The 21,625-nt window shown below is 34.3% G+C and overlaps 1 protein-coding gene across 1 annotated transcript; it reads left to right on the plus strand.

The window, feature by feature from the left end:
- The first annotated feature begins 284 nt into the window (after window positions 1-284).
- On the plus strand, window positions 285-21,332 carry LOC138328889 (uncharacterized). Its single transcript, XM_069275605.1, has 25 exons — window positions 285-382; window positions 1,114-1,257; window positions 1,726-1,869; window positions 3,979-4,122; window positions 4,839-4,979; window positions 7,137-7,277; window positions 7,889-8,035; window positions 8,577-8,645; window positions 9,162-9,305; window positions 10,767-10,985; window positions 11,552-11,748; window positions 12,047-12,152; window positions 12,396-12,766; window positions 13,267-13,390; window positions 14,656-14,865; window positions 15,379-15,465; window positions 15,614-15,792; window positions 16,186-16,283; window positions 16,547-16,778; window positions 17,885-17,982; window positions 18,246-18,477; window positions 19,026-19,142; window positions 19,552-19,751; window positions 20,386-20,558; window positions 21,050-21,332. Exons 1-25 carry the CDS (start codon window positions 285-287, stop codon window positions 21,330-21,332), a joined length of 4,098 nt encoding a protein of 1,365 aa, XP_069131706.1.
- The last annotated feature ends 293 nt before the right edge of the window (window positions 21,333-21,625 follow it).

Raw genomic sequence — 21,625 nt, forward strand, 5'->3', positions numbered from 1 at the left:
ATGATATAGTGTTGTTACCTCTACATTACTAAAGTGACCTGAGTTACACGACATGATATAGTGTTGTTACCTCTATATTACTAAAGCGACCTGAGTTACACGACATGATATAGTGTTGTTACCTCTATATTACTAAAGCGACCTGAGTTACACGGACATGATATAGTGTTGTTACCTCTATATTACTAAAGCGATCTGAATTACACACGGACATGATATAGTGTTGTTACCTCTATATTACTAAAAGCGACCTGAGTTACACGACCTTTTCGCGTGTACCTAAGATGACGGACATGCCTCTGTTTCGGGACCTGAGGATGAACCATTGTGACCTCACTATCCTGGAGGCGGGAATCTTTGGGGATCTCCAACTCACATACGTGTAAGTTATAAACTTGTCCTATACCATTGCTGCATTAATGTTCCGAATTGTCTTTAAGCTATTCAGTAGTTAGCTCCGTTGATATGAATTTCCGTGCCTATAATCATCAGTATATACCAATATTAGCAATCTTATTAATGATATTAATTGTATTGATATTGTATATTGTATTGTTTTTAAAATTAATATTAAATATAATTGTTGTATATATGTTTTAATTGACACTGATGTTATCATTTTATCACTATACATTAAACCTGTTATTTTAAAATATAGTTTATTAGAATGTTGTTGATTTTTCCAGTTCAATGGCATGGAATATGATTATCACAGTAGAAAACGGTGTTTTCCCTTCATCAATAATTTACATGTAAGTAAGATGTATACATTTGCGAACCATTACTTATATCATATACATATATTCACCGCAATAAAATCCTCACTTAAAACATACAACCATTAGTGAAAATGAATATATATATATAAACAACAATCCTATGTCAACCTGACAATAAGACCAAGTGTTTCGAAATAACCGTCTTCATGTTCATCGGCGACCCCTTCCAAATCTACTTTGTATTTATCTGCCTTGTAAAAACAAGCGACAAAAACATTTAAATATATAGCTTTGTTACACTCATGGATGTACAACTAATTGTGTTGCAAAATATATATTTCTGTTATTACCTATCACATGTTCCATGATTATAAATTATCTTGTATTTTTCCAGAGTAATGAACTGCAACTGCTTTAAATTCACTCATGAAAACCCGTTCACTAATTTAAATCAGCTTCAGTACCTGGATCTCGGCCATAACGAGATTGACTATATACCCGAGACAGCTTTCCAGAACTGTACTTCACTTACTTCTTTGTGAGTACAATAAAAACTCTCTTCACATAATCTCGGCTTTTATGGACACCTTAATCAGTAAATATATCATACTCTGATAGAACCTATAATGAATTTTACTTAGTAGAGCGTATTAATATAGTTTGAAGGTAAGATATTGATCATCAAAATATTGAATATCAATTAATAATTTGATAGAATGGTTGCAACTGTTGAGAAAGCTGATTTGAAAAGAAAACAAGAAGGTTTTTTTTCGAGAAACAAAAATAATCAATTTACATATGCCCACAATGCTAGAATATCATCTGAGTGATCATCGTTGTGATGTATTGAGCAATATTAATTATTATAATTAAAGTAATAATTGTCTGTGATTGATCATTTATAAATCATCAATGAAACGTAATATTATGACAGCATAAAATAACGGCTTTTTTATAATTTCATAACGTCAAAATGATTCAATATTGTATATGCCGTACCTTACAGACGTTTGCATGAAAACAACATTGGATGGCTATCTAAAGAAATGTTCAAAGACAGTCCACTAACATCCCAATTTTATGCGTACGACAACGAAATATCCTGTATAGAGGATGGCACATTCAACCATACCAATCAAATCTCCCACTTGTAAGTATCGGGTCAACCGCATCAGTCATATGTCGGGTCAACCGCATCAGTCACATTTAAGTATCGGGTCAACCGCATCAGTCATATGTAAGTATCGGGTCAACCGCATCAGTCATATGTAAGTATCGGGCCAACCGCATCAGTCATATGTAAGTATCGGGTCAACCGCAGCAACCATATGTAAGTATCGGGTCAACCGCATCATTCATATGAAGGTATCGGGTGAACCGCATCAGTCATATGAAGGTATCGGGTCAACCGCAACAACCATATGTAAGTATCGGGTCAACCGCATCAGTCATATGAAGGTATCGGGTCAACCGCATCAGTCATATGTAAGTTTCGGGTGAACCGCATCAGTCATATGTAAGTTTCGGGTGAACCGCAGCAACCATATGTAAGTATCGGGTCAACCGCATCAGTCATATGTAAGTATCGGGCCAACCGCATCAGTCATATGAAGGTATCGGGTCAACCGCATCAGTCATATGAAGGTATTGGGTCAACCGCATCAATCATATAAAGGTACCGGGTCAACCGCATCAGTCATATGAAGGTATCGGGTCACCTGCATCAGTCATATGAAGGTATCGGGTCACCCGCATCAGTCATATGAAGGTATCGGGTCAACCGCATCAGTCATATGAAGGTATCGGGTCAACCGCATCAGTCATATGTAAGTATCGGGTCAACCGCATCAGTCATATGTAAGTATCGGGTCAACCGCATCAGTCATATGAAGGTATCGGGTCAACCGCATCAGTCATATGTAAGTATCGGGTCAACCGCATCAGTCATATGTAAGTATCGGGTCAACCGCATCAGTCATATGTAAGTATCGGGCCAACCGCATCAGTCATATGTAAGTATCGGGTCAACCGCATCAGTCATATGTAAGTATCGGGTCAACCGCATCAGTCATATGAAGGTATCGGGTCAACCGCAGCAACCATTTCTAAGTATCGGGTCAACCGCATCAGTCATATGAAGGTATCGGGTGAACCGCATCAGCCATATGTAAGTATCAGGTTAACCGTATCAGCTATATGTGAGTATTGAGCCAACCGCATTAGCCAAATGTTGTAAGTATCGGGCCAACCGCAGCAACCATATGTAAGTATTGGGTCAATCGCATCAGTCATATGAAAGTATCGAGTGAACCGCATCAGTCATATGAAGGTATCGAGTGAACCGCATCATTCATATGTAATTATCGGGACAATCGTGTCAGCAATATGTAAGTATTGTGTCAACCGAATCAGCCAAATGTTTTAAGTATTGAGCCAACTGCATCAGCCTTATGTTATTATTGAGCCAACCGTATCAGTCATATGTAATTATCGGGTCAACCGCATCAACCATATGTAAGAGTAGTGTCAACAACATCAGCCATATGTAAGTATTGCGCCAACCGCATCAACTATATGTAAGTATTGTGTCAACCGCATTAGCCATATGTAAGTATTGCGCCAACCGCATCAGCTATATGTAAGTATTGTGTCAACAGCATCAGCCATGTGTAAGTATTGAGCTAGCCGCATCAGCCATATGTAAATACCCAGTCAACCGGATCAACCGTCATTAATTTTGTAAATAGCTAGCACAAAGGCCATCAGCCATATGTAAGTAACGCACCAACCGCATTAGCCAAGGATTTTTTTAAGTAGACGGCCAACCGTATGTAAGTAAACCGTGAAACATTGTACATTACATAAGTAGGGCGAGCTAGCCATATAAGCCATATGAAAGCAGTCCGACCACATTGCAGCCAATCGTATTATGTATATCAATACTGAATAAAAACAAAGCTGTAATCCGATTGGGAATACTATTATTTTTTTTATATAGTATATCGTGCAAAATGAGATCGAAAACCAGTGATAAAACCCATTCTTAATAATGTTACTTTGACTTCTATAATGCTTTTTCCTTAATAAGATTTTTAAAACTTTAAGACTTTCTGAAAAACATAATTGTTAACATTAAGATCAGCTGTTGAATAAAGATATATTATCTCAGTGATAGAACTTGATAGAATAAATCCGACAGATACATATATTACATAAAGGGTTTCATGATAATTCTTTTTCTAAAAATATCTTTTTGCAGTTTTCTTCACAATAATAAGTTAGAAAAACTACCGACTGGTGGCGACTTTTCCTCCAAAACCATGTACGATTTATATCTGTACAATAACCGGTTTACAGAGCTACCGTCTGGGGTGTTTGAGGATCTCAATGTAGCCCACTCAATGTAAGTCGATACGGATGTATACCGTGCCATTTGTATACACAAATATATTGTTGTATTTGATTATGCATGAGAAAACATACATTTGTCTAAATATACGTAATAGAGGTTAAAAATCCACATCCATATTTTATCTTAATACCTCATACTACTGTCGTTGTTAGTATTAACATTACAGTTAAAAACGGTTATAACGAACCTCTGGGTCCCAACGAAATCACTTCGTGATATGCTTCGAACGCTAAACTTATTAAAGAATCTCATAGGGACTTTGACGGGGAATGAAAATTACGTTATAACCGCGAATTCGTTGTACGTGTATTCGTTAGTAACATGTTTTACAGAAAACTCAATAAGGAATTTCCAATTAAACTATTAATATGTCATATGCCGTCTTTTATGGAACCTTTCAAAATATGATATATGGGAGTACAAAACTTTTATTTATTTAAGTAGAAGTTAAGTTAACTTAAGACTTTAGAAAGGATTTTCTAATGATAATTTGAAGTAAGTTTGGTTCTTAAAGTTCCGGAATGTGATAAAACCGAGCCCGAATGATCCAGATATTTTATTGTGTATTCATTTATGTAATAGCAATATTGGACTGTATGTGTCTTTTCATTACCTAGACATGCTTATATAATTAAACAAAGGGAGGAATAAAAATATCGATGTGTTGAAAAATACCATATCAAATGTTATTCTAATTTTCGATACAGGTTAATCTACGGATCGTCTATCACTGCGGTGAGATCAGGGGCGTTCCGGAATTCAAGATTCGGAAACGTCCTTGATTTGAGAGGAAACCCATTGAATACAATAGAAACTGGCGCTTTCGAGTCTTCAACATTTGACACAATGTGAGTTTGCTTTAAACCTGGTCTTCTTTGTGTTCTTAGTATTATCATCATAAAGAAAGAAATACACTTAACAATGCAATACATTGTATTAAGCTCTATATGTGAGAAAGTATATTCCGATTTTTGTGTTATAACTTCATGCCTTAAAATGTATTAAATATTAATCCTTATCATCCACTCAACCTCTCAACCTAATCTCCTCTCTTGAATATTCAAAATTAACCGAGGAACTATATTATCTATGGAATCATTACGCCGTTGTATTCGTCAGAAGCGACACTACAAACAACAACGTCATTTTATAGTTTATAGACTGATAAACTTTAATCCAATGAAAACATGAAATGATTGTAACAAACAAGATTACATTATGATATTATTGTCATTGAGTGTGAGCTATGGGAGTCTATGACATTATGATAATATTGTCAATGAGTGTGAGCTATGGGAGTTTATTACATTATGATATTATTGTCAATGAGTGTGAGCTATGCGACTTTATTACATTATGATAATATTGTCAATGAGTGTAAGCTATGCGAGTCTGTTACAATATGATAATATTGTCAATGAGTGTGAGCTATGCGAGTCTATTACTTTATAATAATATTGTCAATGAGTTTGAGCTATGCGAGTCTATTACATTATGATAATATTGTCAATGAGTTTGAGCTATGCGAGTCTAGTACATTATGATAATATTGTCAATGAGTGTGAGCTATGCGAGTCTATTACATTATGATAATATTGTCAATGAGTGTGAGCTATGCGAGTCTATTACATTATGATAATATTGTCAATGAGTGTGAGCTATGCGAGTCTATTACATTATGATAATATTGTCAATGAGTGTGAGCTATGGGAGTCTATTACATTATGATAATATTGTCAATGAGTGTGAGCTATGCGAGTCTATTACATTATGATAATAGTGTCAATGAGTGTGAGCTATGCGAGTCTATTACATTATGATAATATTGTCAATGAGTGTGAGCTATGCGAGTCTATTACATTATGATAATATTGTCAATGAGTGTAAGCTATGCGAGTCTATTACATTATGATAATATTGTCAATGAGTGTAAGCTATGCGAGTCTATTACATTATGATAATATTGTCAATGAGTGTAAGCTATGCGAGTCTATTACATTATGATAATATTGTCAATGAGTGTGAGCTATGGGAGTCTATTACATTATGATAATATTGTCAATGAGTGTGAGCTATGCGAGTCTATTACATTATGATAATATTGTCAATGAGTGTGAGCTATGCGAGTCTATTACATTATGATAATATTGTCAATGAGTGTGAGCTATGCGAGTCTATTACATTATAATAATATTGTCAATGAGTGTGAGCTATGCGAGTCTATTACATTATGATAATATTGTCAATGAGTGTGAGCTATGCGAGTCTATTACATTATGATAATATTGACAATGAGTTTGAGCCCTGCGAGTCTATTACGTTGATAATATTGTCAATGAGTGTAAGCTATGCGAGTCTATTACTTTATAATAATATTGTCAATGAGTGTAAGCTATGCGAGTCTATTACATTATGATAATATTGTCAATGAGTGTGAGCTATGCGAGTCTATTACATTATGATAATATTGACAATGAGTTTGAGCCCTGCGAGTCTATTACATTGATAATATTGTCAATGAGTGTAAGCTATGCGAGTCTATTACATTATGATAATATTGTCAATGAGTGTGAGCTATGAGAGTCTATTACATTATGATAATAGTGTCAATGAGTGTGAGCTATGCGAGTCTATTACATTATGATAATATTGTCAATAAGTGTGAGCTATGGGAGTCTATTACATTATGATAATATTGTCAATGAGTGTGAGCTATGCGAGTCTATTACATTATGATAATATTGTCAATAAGTGTGAGCTATGCCAGTCTATTATATTATGATGATATTGTCAATGAGTGTGAGCTATACGAGTCTATTACATTCCGACGTGTTTTGGTCCAAAGGTTTGTGCTAAATACTGTAAAATACAGTATAGAATATAATTTGTTTGTGATATGATTATTCATGGTTTTGATTTTTTTCATAAGTATTTCTTTCATCACGTATCAAAAGAGATGATACTAATATTACTACGCTATTATTTTCCTACGTTTATTTTGCCAGGTACCTGAACGACATGCAGATTAGCCACTTACCTACGGGAGCCTTCCGATCCGTGACCGCTACCTATCTATACCTACATTCTAATGATATTACTCACATCGAACGTGCTGCATTCCAAGATGTACATTTGGATGTTGGCTTGTGCGTAACTTGATTATAAAATACAAGTCCTTTTTTATGATAATTTATTTTAAATCGTCCTCTAGAGGGAGAATTTTTATGTAATTTAAACAGTATAAATATATCTTCTTTTACTTTCCTGCCACTTGAACATTCTCATTTACATGGAAACAAAAACTAGATATGTGGAACCATCATGAACTTTTTGGTATATTTATAATAAGCCAAAAATCATAAACATGTATTAAACTAATTATTTCTAGATTGTGACTACATATGGTGTATAGTAAACTAAATAATTGTGTTGTGAGAGGAAAGCTGCAAATACTGTGCATAAAATGTAAAATACCCAGTAACAATTATTCCTTTGTTTATCGTTTCAATTTTGAAATAAATTCGTATTATCAATGTATTGTTCAGATGTGATAATCAACTTATTCAGGATAATTTTTACATATTTACATTTGTTTGTATGTATATACAGTTGTAATCGTTTATGTACATATATGTCATAAACGCAATACTAAGTAAATCGTGCAGTATTTGTATGTAGATGAAATGTTATTACTATTATGTTTAACGAACACATTATTCACAGAATGTATTCATTATGTTCCATTTTATATTTTAAGGTATTTGCATGACAACAAACTGACCAATTTGACGGACCCATTGTTTTCTAACGCCTCCAGTATCGGCGGACTATTTGACCTTGGGCACAACAACATATCTATTGTCGCCAGTAAAGCATTTGACGGGCTAACGTCTGTTTCTTCCCTGTAAGTATTTGGTAGTTTGGTATATATTGTTTATATGTTTTACTAAATTGTCGATCTCGCCTATACCTAAAATATTGCTATACATATGAACATCAAAAGGCATTGTCAAATTGCAATGTTTCAATATTTCTGTTTAAAGCACTTCATAAGTGTGTAATTGATAAATATACACGGATTCCAAGTTTAGATGTTTTGATAGCATGCGTTCTTCACAAAAGATACATAAATTATCATTGACACATTCAATCATCGAGTAAGGATGAACAGCCCTCTCCTTTATAGACTATATCCTGAACTAAAACACATGTAGACGAACACGTTGTGTTAGTGTTATTTCGGACTGAAGAAGGCCCTATAGTGGCTGAATATATATTCCATAGAAATGATTTTGATTTTACTTTGAATTTATTTATTTTGGCCTTTTATTTCGGATTATTAATATACTAGCTTTATACCGTTTTTCCTCATTATAAAACATATTTCGTTGCTTCTATCTAGACTATATCCTGAACTAAAACATATTTCGTTGTTTCTATCGTAGAGTCCTGAACGACAATAGTATGGAATACTACCCTACAGCCGCACTCGCCAATCTAGGACTCGAGCACATGTGAGCCATTTATAACTCAATAATTAGTCGATTTTCTCCTGACGATGCCATTCATACTTTCTGAGTTCAAGTCCTACCATTATATATATTAACGAAATGTTTTGTCTTTTTTGCCGTTGAAGTTATAAAGTTAGCTTAGTTATGACTACCCTTCCGTTTGTTTTTCGTTTCTATTGCGTCTTTGAATATTGCATAGTTGCCTCCATTGCAGGTAAGTATTCATTGTGATGTCATCATTTTAAGCGAAACTTTTTTTAAGTGTGACGTTAAACTTGCAAGCACATGACGTCAAAATTAAAAAAAGCTAAATGCAGGAAAGGTTTGAGGAGGATATGTTCAATAAATCAACCCATATCATTCAGTTCCACTAAAAGTTCATTTTTACCCGACCCGTATATGGATACCTTATATAGTTTGATAGAATAAGGACAATGAACAAGTCACTGCTTTATATGCATGGGTAAATAATCTTGAACTGTCAACACATCATCTGAAATTGTTTTCGTTTCCTTTTAGTAATATATCCAACAACAACATCCGGGAACTTTCGCTAGTTGCATTCCGTCATCAGGATGATCTGATCACTGTGAACCTAACTGGAAACAGTATCACCAAAATACGCAAAGGAACCTTAGCTAATCTGTTCAACCTACAAACCCTGTATGTATATAAATCATAGTGAACTATTCAACCTACAATCCTGTATGTATAGTCATAGTAAACTATTCAACCTACAAACCCTGTATGTATATAAGTCATACTGATCTATTCAACCTACAACCCTGTATGTATATAAGTCATATCTAACTATTCAACCTACAAACCCTGTATGTATATAAGCCATAGTGAACTATTCAACCTAAAAACCCTGTATTTACAAAAAGCATAGTGAACTATTCAACCTACAAACCCTGTATGTATATAAGTCATAGTAAACAATTCAACCTACAAACCCTGTATGTATATAAGTCATAGTTAACTATTCAACCTACAAACTCTGTATGTATATAAATTATAGTGAACTATTCAACCTACAAACCCTGTATGTATATGAGTCATAGTGAACTATTCAACCTACAAACCCTGTATGTATATAAGTCATAGTAAACTATTCAACCTATAGTCCTGTATGTATATAAGTCATAGTGAACTATTCAACCTACAATCCTGTATGTATATAAGTCATAGTGAACTATTCAACCTACAACCCTATAAGTATATAAATTATAGTAAACTATTCAACCTACAACCCTGTTTGTATATAAGTCATAATGAATTATTCAACCTACAAACCCTGTAAGTATATTAATCATAGTAAACTATTCAACCTACAAACCCTATATGTATATAAGTCATAGTAAACTATTCAACCTAAAAACCCTGTGTGTATATAATAATAGCGACTGTTTGTATATAAAGCATAATATTTAAATTTTTACTGCATTTTATGTAACCTTACCAAGCGCAGTTGATAGTCATATATACTATGAACTTTGATCGCTTATTATGACATCATTATTATTGTGACGTAACAATTGTCATGCCAGCGATCACGAAAAACGCCTGTTCAAATGGCTGTTCCATCCTTGACGTTAACGAATGATTATTTCATTGTAGATGCAAAAACACTTGGTATTTTAACATAAAATTGTAACCGAAAGGAAATATAAGCATAGCATAGTATATATAAACATGGCAAAATATTCAACCAACAAACCCTGTATGCATATAAAGCATGAAAATCTGTGCAATTTATGAATGTTTATAAAGTATATTATTCTGTTCAACCTACAAGCCCTTTAGGTATATAAATCATAGTAAGTATTCAACCTACAATCGTATATGCATATAACGCATAGTAAACTATTCAATCTACAAGCCATGTATGTTATATGAAACAAAATATTCAATTTAACCTACAAGCCCTTTATGTATATATGTCATAGTAATCTGTTCAACATACAAGCCCTTTATGTATATAAATCATAGTAATATGTTGAACCTACAAGCCCTTTATGTACATAAATCATAGCATCTTGGTCAACCTACAAGTCCTGCATGTATATATAGCATGTTATTAATGTTATTTTGATGCAATAACGTATTCATTTTGTCTTGCAGATTACTGGGATATAACCTCATCAGCTACATTGAGCCAGGATCGTTTTCTGGTCTTGGATCTATTGAGACTATTGATGTTTCTTACAATAACATGTTCTTTTTTCCTGCCATGCCTAACTTGACGTCTCTAGCTAGAATAGACCTCAGCCACAACCAGCTAATGACGTTTGAAAGCGCAGCGTTTGATGAGATGGAATTAAACGAAGCATTTAATGTTCTGTATGTGAATACATCTTTTGGTTTTTATCATTGATCGATATAGAGATTATAATTAATATATTTATGTTACCTGTACCTTCGGTGAAAATATCCATGCTTGCTAATGACCTCAAGCAAAAAAAGACACCTCCTATCTCAGCTAAAACTTGTGTTTTCGTCTGGTCTGGTAGTAGCTGTTCACAACTCTTCCCGTATTAGTGTGTTAGTGTATGTAAATGTCATGTGATTTGAAGCGTAAATAAACATTAGGTTTCACTTCATGTCGGATATCACATGTGTGTTTGAATAGAGCATTAGCATTAAAAACCTTTATCTAGAACCGTTTTACCATGCAACCTAGTTTTTTCTTATTATTTATTTTCTCTGTTTAAACGACTATTTTGTTATTCTTATTAATTGATTATTCGTGATTTTGCTTCAATATCCTTCGGTGAACTTATTGTAGAGACAAAAAATGCACAAAACATATAATATTATAGGCATATTTTCATGATTTTTCGAAAGAATAATTTGGTTGGATTTTGATACTATCACGCATTATGGAAACTTCAATTTTTGCACTTCAGAGATTTGACGGGAAATCAAAACATTGGATGTGACTGCTACATGATTGAATCCTTAAAGAAGATACGTCAGGTGATTTCAGGAGGATTATGTGGGTCACCACTAGGGGCCATAAACACATCATTGGACTACTCTTCTAACAGGAGAGGACGTGATCCCGCGTACTTTGTATATGCCGATCCGAGGCTGTTTCTGTGCTGTAAGCTTCTTTTATTTTGAACTTTGATTTTTGTACCAAACTCATCAAAAACTAAATCAAATACATACATGTATGAAGCATTATATATATGTGAATCAATAAAATGAAAACTATTAACAAACCCTTTTATATTAAATCAATAAAATGCAGTTGATAAAGAACTTACCAATAACATCTTTATCTGAAGGAAAACGTTTACTTGGCGAGTACTTATATATGCGCTTCCGAAATTCAATAAACAGATCCCCCTCTCATTCAAGGTTAAAGTAGTTGACGTGTCTGTATTATTTACACACAGCACCTGTAGATGTCATAGCGTCAACTGTCACATCAGCTGACGTCACTGTGACGTGGGCGAGACCAGAGAGCATAACAATAGTGTCTGATACGGACGATGACGCTTGGTAATGTATCTTTATATGTCTTTTTTAATGGTGTTAATGTTTTATCAAACACTTTAGAAAGCATGTTAAGTATCTTAAAATCGACCATTTCTTTTAGTATATATGGACCAGACAAATTAGCACCTGTCCTTATGAACAATTAAAGTGCACTGTTATACGGATAAAGATATGTTTTAATTTTTTCGTAAGTTCTTCATAAAAAAAATATATTCTTTCAATATATTTGTTGTTTGTTATTTCCAGGCGTTACAACCTCACATGTACAGGTTCGAATGGACATGTGCTACACGCGATCATATCTAGTGTAATTGACTCTTCAAACGCGAATTCATCGAGCTTGGCAAATTCATCCGGGAACAGTTTTGGGTTGAATACAACCAACGCCAGTAATAGCACCGGGTTGAATACCACACCAGTAAATACTACAACAGTGAATTCAACTAATACAACAAATAATGATACATCCGGATTGTTCTCCCATACATTTACTATAGACGATGGAGTTATGGCAAACACTGAGTATATTTGCGTTGTTGCAGTTCTAGACGGAAACGCCAACTTTATATCTAGTCCTCCAAGTCAGCCAGGGGTAGTCAGGACGCAAAGAGATAAAAGTAAGTAACCTGGAGACATATACATTAAGGCAGTCAGGACAAAAAGAAATCCAAACGAAGAAATGGTGGAAGTTATCGGCTGTACGCCGTGTCTTCTCCTTCAACCAACATGGCCGTCATTCCTTAGATTCTGATTGGTAACAAATTAGGCATCATCCGATTTTGGTGTAAACTAGTATATAAGGGTTTTGAAGGATGTCAAATGCAATGGTTTAATTGGGCATTTGGACTTACGCTATGATCATCCATTACAATTTGAACTTGCTATGATTTGCATATCTTGTCTAATACGTTACTGTCGAAGCACGCATTTCATATAAATGACATGTATTTTTTTCCGCAAAACTAATACTGATTAAGCGTTATTGTACTAATTGTTTATTCATACTGACCGTCGATATAAAAATAAATGTGTTTAAAAAAATGAACTCTAAGACTACATATATTGTAACATGTGCTATTTTATTGAAACACGTTATCCCTTCAATTCTTTTTTTCAGCCGTTCTGCCAACTATTAATATAACAAGTGCTAGCAATTCAACTAATTCGACAAATACAACAAATATGATTACAACAAATGATATCTACGATTGGACACTCCCCATTGTATACTACGATTTTAGGTAGGTAATATACAAATATAGCATTTTGATGAGGTCGATACATGGTTATATCGACCAAAGAAAAAATTTGACCGAGGACGTAGTCCGAGGTCGATATTTTTTCTCTAGTCGATGTAACCATGTATTGACCGAAATCAAAATGCTATATTTGTTTTATTATTTTTCTGGATTTTTTTACATTTTGAAATGAGTGCAAATCTAAATAAACATCGCATTGTAAATTCTGCTTTGCTATGACAGTTACAATCTTATGATTTTGTAACATGTTTAATTTAAGAACAACATACGAAAACAGTATCAATTGATGCACTTCACGCTTTTATTACATGCACCCGGTACATGCGTTCTTGTCAATGTACATGTACTCGATTATACCTGTAGTTCCATTTCGGACAATTAAATGTGTAGTTTGTTCTCCGTTGAAATAATCCGCTTCGACGCCAAACATATATCAAAAGATTCAGATTGACATGAACATACATTCTATTATGCTTAGTACTCCATTTCGTAAAATAAAAATCGTATACATACTGTACGAGTAGCTTAATTCGGCCTAATGTTGTTACTAGTCTAGGTGGAAAATTTCAAATAAATATCAAACGTATTCACTATTCAATGGCTCCAGATGCTTAATGAATGTTACTCGATTATTTCCTACTCTCCTACCGTGTTTATGTTGAAAATTTGTAAGTTTAAACTGTAGTCATCAGCTGGAAGTCATTATCATCTTTGATAGAAACCGTAACAATCAACGTCGTCTGTCACATTTTGTGGTTACGCTTCAAACTCAGGTCATCAAAGCGTTTGTTTCAAAGCGCAAGGAACACGAAGCGTTTTGGTAACGTAGATGATAACGTTATCTAAAAATAACCGTGCAATATACTTTTTCTATAAACTACTTCCGGAAAAATCGTGCAATATAGCTTTTTATCGGTGAGCACGTGGCGTGTTTTTGACCAATGAAAAGTGACAAAAAATCCAGAAAAATAATAACATAATATATTTTTCTTCCTATTAGATTTTTATCATTTTATACTAATGACAATTAATTATGGATGAACAGGGTTGTGTTTAAAACAAGGTGGTAAATCAATCGGCAGTTCTATTAATTTATAAAAACAAAATATACACAATTTCAGAGAAAGCAAGAAAAAAAACCATAACAAATGAATAAATTATACACTTATGAATCTGTTTAGGCAGATAATAGTATAATTTCACCATAAAACTGTATGTATTAGCTATCAATTTAATAATCGTTTCAGTGACACGCATCCAGACTTTGTGGGGTACGAGACAGCGATAACCTCCAGGCCGACCTACGTTCCGAGTCCGTTCGAAGCATGGCTGTCCCGATCAACCAATCCGAGTACAGACTCGTTTTCCTCCTGGTTTGTGGACAATCCCGCGACAAACATAGCTGTAGAGAGTACGATTAAGCTGGAGATAATTGGGACAGTTCCACCAACACATAGGTAGGTAATGTTACTTGAATTAGATTACATACTGGAGTTTTAACTCCATTTGAAAAAATAATGTATTATGATAATTTCATTTACCTTTGTTGTTTGAAAGCATTCTATTAATTGTATTTGAGCCTTGCATACCCTCACTGGTTTTGTTTTTCGTGAAAAGTGCGTGTGCTTTCTTATGTCACTTTCTATTTTTTCTTTCCTTTATATATTCTTACGTTTTATTGGAAAACCCCAATTAATATTCCGGTAAACGATCCCGACGTTACGTTAAATGGAACATATAACAGATACGTAGAAAGGGAGTTGCTTTATATTGCAATGGGAAATTCTACTTTGATATGTAACTTTTATGTGTATAAAATATCCTAAGCAGTTTGGCGAGGTATCGGTAACAATGAAATCTCTGAGATAGTTATACCTTTATAAAATGTTTGAGACTATGTTTTTCTTAGAGAAGTTCGGGTAATATCAATATAAATGCGTTTTCCATGTCTTCACTACATCTACATGTAGGTATGAATCTGATTCATTCTTTCCTGTTGATGGCGTCGGGTACGGGGACAATCAGAAGGATTGCTTTGGTGCAGACCACAATTTTGGGTAAGCAATTAAGACGAGGACCAAACCATCCGATTTCTTTAAATGGTTGATATTAATGAAACATTTTGTCGTTTGTAAACCCGTTCTCAATATTAAACTTAACACAATCCTTTAGTTGAGCTATATTGATCGTTTTGTTTTCGTCCAGATTTACTTCTGCTATCAGAGTGGCATTTGGTTACCAGGGCATTGAGAACGAGACAATAACTGTAGGTGGAGGCGATGACCTTTGGGTGTACATCAATGACATTTTAGTAGTAGAGGTCATCAACAGGGGAAACGATTTCCCATGCAAGATGATAAATCTTTATCTGGCATCAGCGGAAGGTTAGTGTAGATAAAGATGATTTATGTCGAAATCATTCGGCAATTAGCTAGTCACCTAAACATAAAAAGCAAGACACGCTACTGTATTGATTTTGAAAGAAACACTTTCCTTTGGCGGGAGGCTACAAGCGAAGCTTTATTGATATACCTATCTCATTTACATTTCAACCTGCCTTAGCAACCACCATTATATAAAGACCACCTGCTTAACAAGACCACATTCGCGGGGCTCAACCTGATCAATTTTAACCCACTTTGACATTCGAATAAAGACAACTTGGCTATAAATATTATTTTCGTGGTTCTTGAAGACAGGTTTGGCTGTAAATTACAACATCCGAGAATCCATTTTGTTTTTATCATTTGCATCATGCTGTAATCTTTTCGATGAAGGTGGTTCAACAATAATACCACAGGCAGGCGTCATTGTGAGCGGGCAATGTGTTATCACCAATTCAGAACCAACAGAGAGTGTTTTCCTTGACTTATCAGTGAGTTTTTCAAAATATCTTCCATTATTTGATTAAATTTGATTAATTAATGAAAATATTTATGGTTGGAAATTAAAGTTTTACTTTGTCATGGATTCCTATACGTCATGAAAATTGCATGAGAATAATGGCTGTCAAATTAAATTCAAAATCACAAAGCTTGGGAACACATTATATTTTCATTGCATCGTTTAGTCTTTGTTTCATAATAATGATTCAAATAAGGTTGATAATAATATTTTGAATTGATTCCAAATGTATAGGTGGGCGAGAAGTACCGTATATCAATATTCCATGCCGAGCGCCTGACATGTTCCTCTAACCTGTATATACAAACCGAAAATATCAACTTCATCACTGATCCACTTGTGGACATGCCCAGTGATTACGTCATCACCCCGCCGGAAGATTTCCATGTAAACGGCACGCTCAAGCATCTGTACCTCGTCGACATTTTCTCATCCGGACCACCTTTTAATGTCACCGTTATCAGAGGTAACGCTTACTATTGTTTCTTCATAATGGATAACATAGATATGTTAGAAAGCCACAGTATTGGTTATCACAGAAACGTTGGTTCCAAGCTTGAGACGATATTTCGTATTTAAAATGGAAGCAATCAGAGAAGAAACTGGCGATCCCGTGGGAAAGCTTGTGTTAGGACTGATGACTACATACCCTTTAGTTCCATTACGGAAATCTAAACAATGATTATCTTGCACGTGTATATTCACTGCATCACACAATTATCACTTTTCATCTTTCATTTTCAAAAGAAACGTATTTGATATATAGCTTGCTGTATGGAAACAGGTATATATCGAATGTTTCGTCACTATAAATATCTTGCATTTTTAAAAAATATTTTAAAAAGAATAATAATATTCTAAATTGATATTAATAAATTGTTAATAAAATTATTTTTGACCGAAGTATTTTTTTATTTTAACTAACTAATGATAAAAATTCAATTTTTGTTGTTGTTGTTAATGTTTAGATGATATTGTGCATTTTCTCTACATTTAAAACTGTTAACGCTGGAGTCCCTCAGGGATCTGTCTTAGGCCCTTTTTTATTTCTATTATATATTAACGACATAACTAATATTGTTACTAGTGATTGCAAATTGTTTGCAGATGACACTTCGATTAGTGAAGTAATTGATAATAACCAAATCTATGCTGCCCATACACTTTCACAAAATCTTTCGAATGTATAAGTACCTGGATTTATGTCGAAATCATTCGGCAATTAGCTAGTCACCTAAACATAAAAAGCAAGACACGCTACTGTATTGATTTTGAAAGAAACACTTTCCTTTAGCGGGAGGCTACAAGCGAAGCTTTATTGATATACCTATCTCATTTACATCTCAACCTGCCTTAGCAACCACCATTATATAAATACCACCTGCTTAACAAGACCACATTCGCGGGGCTCAACCTGATCAATTTTAACCCAATTTGACATTCGAATAAAAATAACTTGGCTATAAATATTATTTTCGTGGTTCTTGAAGACAGGTTTGGCTGTAAATTACAACATCCGAGAATCCATTTTGTTTTTATCATTTGTATCATGCTGTAATCTTTTCGATGAAGGTGGTTCAACAATAATACCACAGGCAGGCGTCATTGTGAGCGGGCAATGTGTTATCACCAATTCAGAACCAACAGAGAGTGTTTTCCTTGACTTATCAGTGAGTTTTTCAAGATGTCTTCCATTATTTGATTAAATTTGATTAATTAATGAAAATATTTATGGTTGGAAATTAAAGTTTTACTTTGTCATGGATTCCTATACGTCATGAAAATTGCATGAGAATAATGGTTGTCAAATTAAATTCAAAATCACAAAGCTTGGAAACACATTATATTTTCATTGCATCGTTTAGTCTTTGTTTCATAATAATGATTCAAATAAGGTTGATAATAATATTTTGAATTGATTCCAAATGTATAGGTGGGCGAGAAGTACCGTATATCAATATTCCATGCCGAGCGCCTGACATGTTCCTCTAACCTGTATATACAAACCGAAAATATCAACTTCATCACTGATCCACTTGTGGACATGCCCAGTGATTACGTCATCACCCCGCCGGAAGATTTCCATGTAAACGGCACGCTTAAGCATTTGTACCTCGCCGACATTTTCTCATCCGGACCACCTTTTAATGTCACCGTTATCAGAGGTAACGCTTACTATTGTTTCTTCTTAATGGATAACATAGATATGTTAGAAAGCCACAGTATTGGTTATCACAGAAACGTTGGTTCCAAGCTTGAGACGATATTTCGTATTTAAAATGGAAGCAATCAGGGAAGAAACTGGCGATCCCGTGGGAAAGCTTGTGTTAGGACTGATGACTACATACCCTTTAGTTCCATTACGGAAATCTAAACAATGATTATCTTGCACGTGTATATTCACTGCATCACACAATTATCACTTTTCATCTTTCATTTTCAAAAGAAACGTATTTGATATATAGCTTGCTGTATGGAAACAGGTATATATCGAATGTTTCGTCACTATCAATATCTTGCATTTTTTAAAAATACTTTAAAAAGAATAATAATATTCTAAATTGATATTAATAAATTGTTAATAAAATTATGCTTGACCGAAGTATTTTTTTTATTTTAACTAACTAATGATAAAAATTCAATTTTTGTTGTTGTTGTTAATGTTTAGATGATATTGTGAATTATGCAATTAAATTGACGTTATTCCATTTAGGAAATGAAGGCAGACATTTTACTATACTAGATAATACCGCAGCAAATGTACAGGCAGCGGTACCCCCGAACGTCACGACACCAAACTACAACACAGTGGATGGTATATCATATGTCGGTAGGTTTTCTGTCCTTCTTATCTGTGCAGAGGGGAACTTGTACAAAGTGTAATATATTGTGTATGGCTATAAGTATTTTATAATAAAGTTCAAATAAGATGAATAAACAATTATCATAAAAGTGAAAAAGAATAATTCACATTTAATTTGGCATAATCATATTATGGTTGATTTTTAAAAAAATAGTCTAAGATTCAAAGTGACAATGCTGTAAATTTAATTAAATTGTTTAATCTTGTAATCTGCTTAAAAATATTGACATCGATATCGTTAGTATCATTAGCAGTTAATTATTCAAATTAATGTGGATTTAGCGGATATATCATAACATTATACACCTTTCGAGACGAGAAGGACGACAATGTATATAAAGATAAGCATCATTCTTGAGTTGCAGTATAATTTCAGAATGTATCAATACCTCCTTCACTGGTCCTGACGAGGAGAATAATGATACAACAGTAGAAACGTTCACCGTCAACACTGGTAGTGTCCTCTTCACTCTTGTGTCCTCGTTAGACTACGAAGTTAGAAGTTCTTACACAGTGGTCATGGAGGTTGTTGATATTGGTAAAGTTCCGCCAACCACGGGAACCATCACTGTTAAGGTAAGATACCATACACATGCTTAATAGTCTCTCACTCAGGCGGGTAATGAAAATACCTATCTCGGTTATGGTGTGTATTTTTAGATGGTCTAGTGAGATAACCACACGGGAGATGTTTCATTTCTAATTACATGAAGGTAGCTTGATCGCGAAAATCTCATAACGTAATATTTTGTGAATGTATGAACTGTGTAGTTTGAAGAATATATATTGTAAAAGCAACATCACCACGAATACCATGCTTGAAAATAGCGACAATAAGCACTTGTGTACATACTATAACGTTCGCACTAAACAACACTACAGAATAAGGAAACTACTACTCGCCATCCAGAAACTAATTGTTATTAGGTCATCTAACCCGAAGGGTCAGGATGACCTAAAGTTATCATGTTTATGTGCGCCCTCCACTATCCGCCGTGCACCGTCCGCTGTCGCATGTTTCAGATTTTGAACTTCTTCTCAAGTTCTGCCACTGTGATTTAGCTGAAACTTGCCTGAAATGATCCTGACATGTGTGGTTCAAAACGCAATAACGTTACAATCAATACCTACTCGCAAGGGTAGACAACTCTGCAATATGCAAATATAGATACGTAACAGATCAATCTGGATTAACGTGCATTTTATCTAGGTTAACGTACAGGATGTCAATGATAACTGTCCTGTCCTTAACGAGACCAACTTCGATCTGATTGCCGATCCCGCCCTTCAGTCTCTTTCTATCGCCACACTTTTAGCATCTGACTCAGACGGTAGCACCAACAATAGTGATATTACCTATTACATATCGACGGTGTTAGAAAGGTAAGCCAATCAATCATAATTTGTGTTATTAGAACGTTACAAATGATTACTGAGACATATCTATATTTAGTAAGTGGGAAATATCTTTAAGCAAATACTACTTTTTGAACATTAAATCTTTTGAACACGAATTTTTATTTATCTGTTACATTCGATAGTGCTAATTAGTATAAAATAACTTTAAGTAAGTGTGAAATAAAGCAAGTATTTTGTTTAATGTCAAAACGGTCTTAAAACATGAAATTTATTCTAATCCACATGTATTCCATTATAAAGAATAGTTTTAAAAGTGGATAGCCGGGCAAAGAAAATCAGTATTATTGTGTTCATTGGCCTTCCAAAAGTCCTTACATATAAAAACAACGGTCAAGTTCTACTATCGTTGTCCAGTTTCGACCATTGAAATTATGGAAAAGACCCGTGAAAATTTAGCACAGTTCTAAAACTTTTTTATGTTGTTTTTCCTTACCGATTACAAATTTTCTAAATAGTCCAGCCTTGGATTTCAACCCGTCCTTGGACCTGTTCAGAGACGTCTACGTTCACACTACCATTCTAAACTTCTCAGTGATAGCTGTAGACAGTGGGTCACCACCACGAGGCTCCAGGGCCACAATGACATTGGAGGTAGACAATTCGTGTCTGATTGACGCCACATATGGTCCCGTTAATTACTCACTATCACTGAACAGTACCACAGGCGAACTCTACTTCAGGGCACCGGGGTATTACGTGTATCATTTAGGTACTAGTTTACTATCATATCTATTTTAAATTAAATACAAAGTAAATGGAAGGTAAAAAGAAAAATGATGGAAAGAGTGCTCTCATAAATATTTTCATGTAAGAGCTTACCCAATTTAAGAAGCTTATAGCCATGTATAACTTTCCCGATTTAAAAGATAAAAGAAGTAATGTATTGTTAGGAAGAGGGTAAATTATTCTATGAAGTAAACATAAATAATCATAATGACATTTAAATGGAAGTCAATATTTGTTATGTAATTACACCTATCGTTACATATGACTGACATTTTCAGAATGTGATCAGGCGCTAGGTATGGAGT

Source organism: Argopecten irradians, chromosome 8 (assembly GCF_041381155.1).
Source record: "Argopecten irradians isolate NY chromosome 8, Ai_NY, whole genome shotgun sequence".
Lineage (NCBI taxonomy): Eukaryota > Metazoa > Mollusca > Bivalvia > Pectinida > Pectinidae > Argopecten > Argopecten irradians.

Bases quoted from the DNA above. Each gene is read 5' to 3' on its own strand.
- LOC138328889 (XM_069275605.1), top strand. From the start codon at position 285: ATGACGGACATGCCTCTGTTTCGGGACCTGAGGATGAACCATTGTGAC. The intron at 383-1,113 runs GTAAGTTATAAA...GTATTTTTCCAG, and splicing joins GATCTCCAACTCACATACGT to AGTAATGAACTGCAACTGCT. The intron at 1,870-3,978 runs GTAAGTATCGGG...ATCTTTTTGCAG, and splicing joins ACCAATCAAATCTCCCACTT to TTTTCTTCACAATAATAAGT.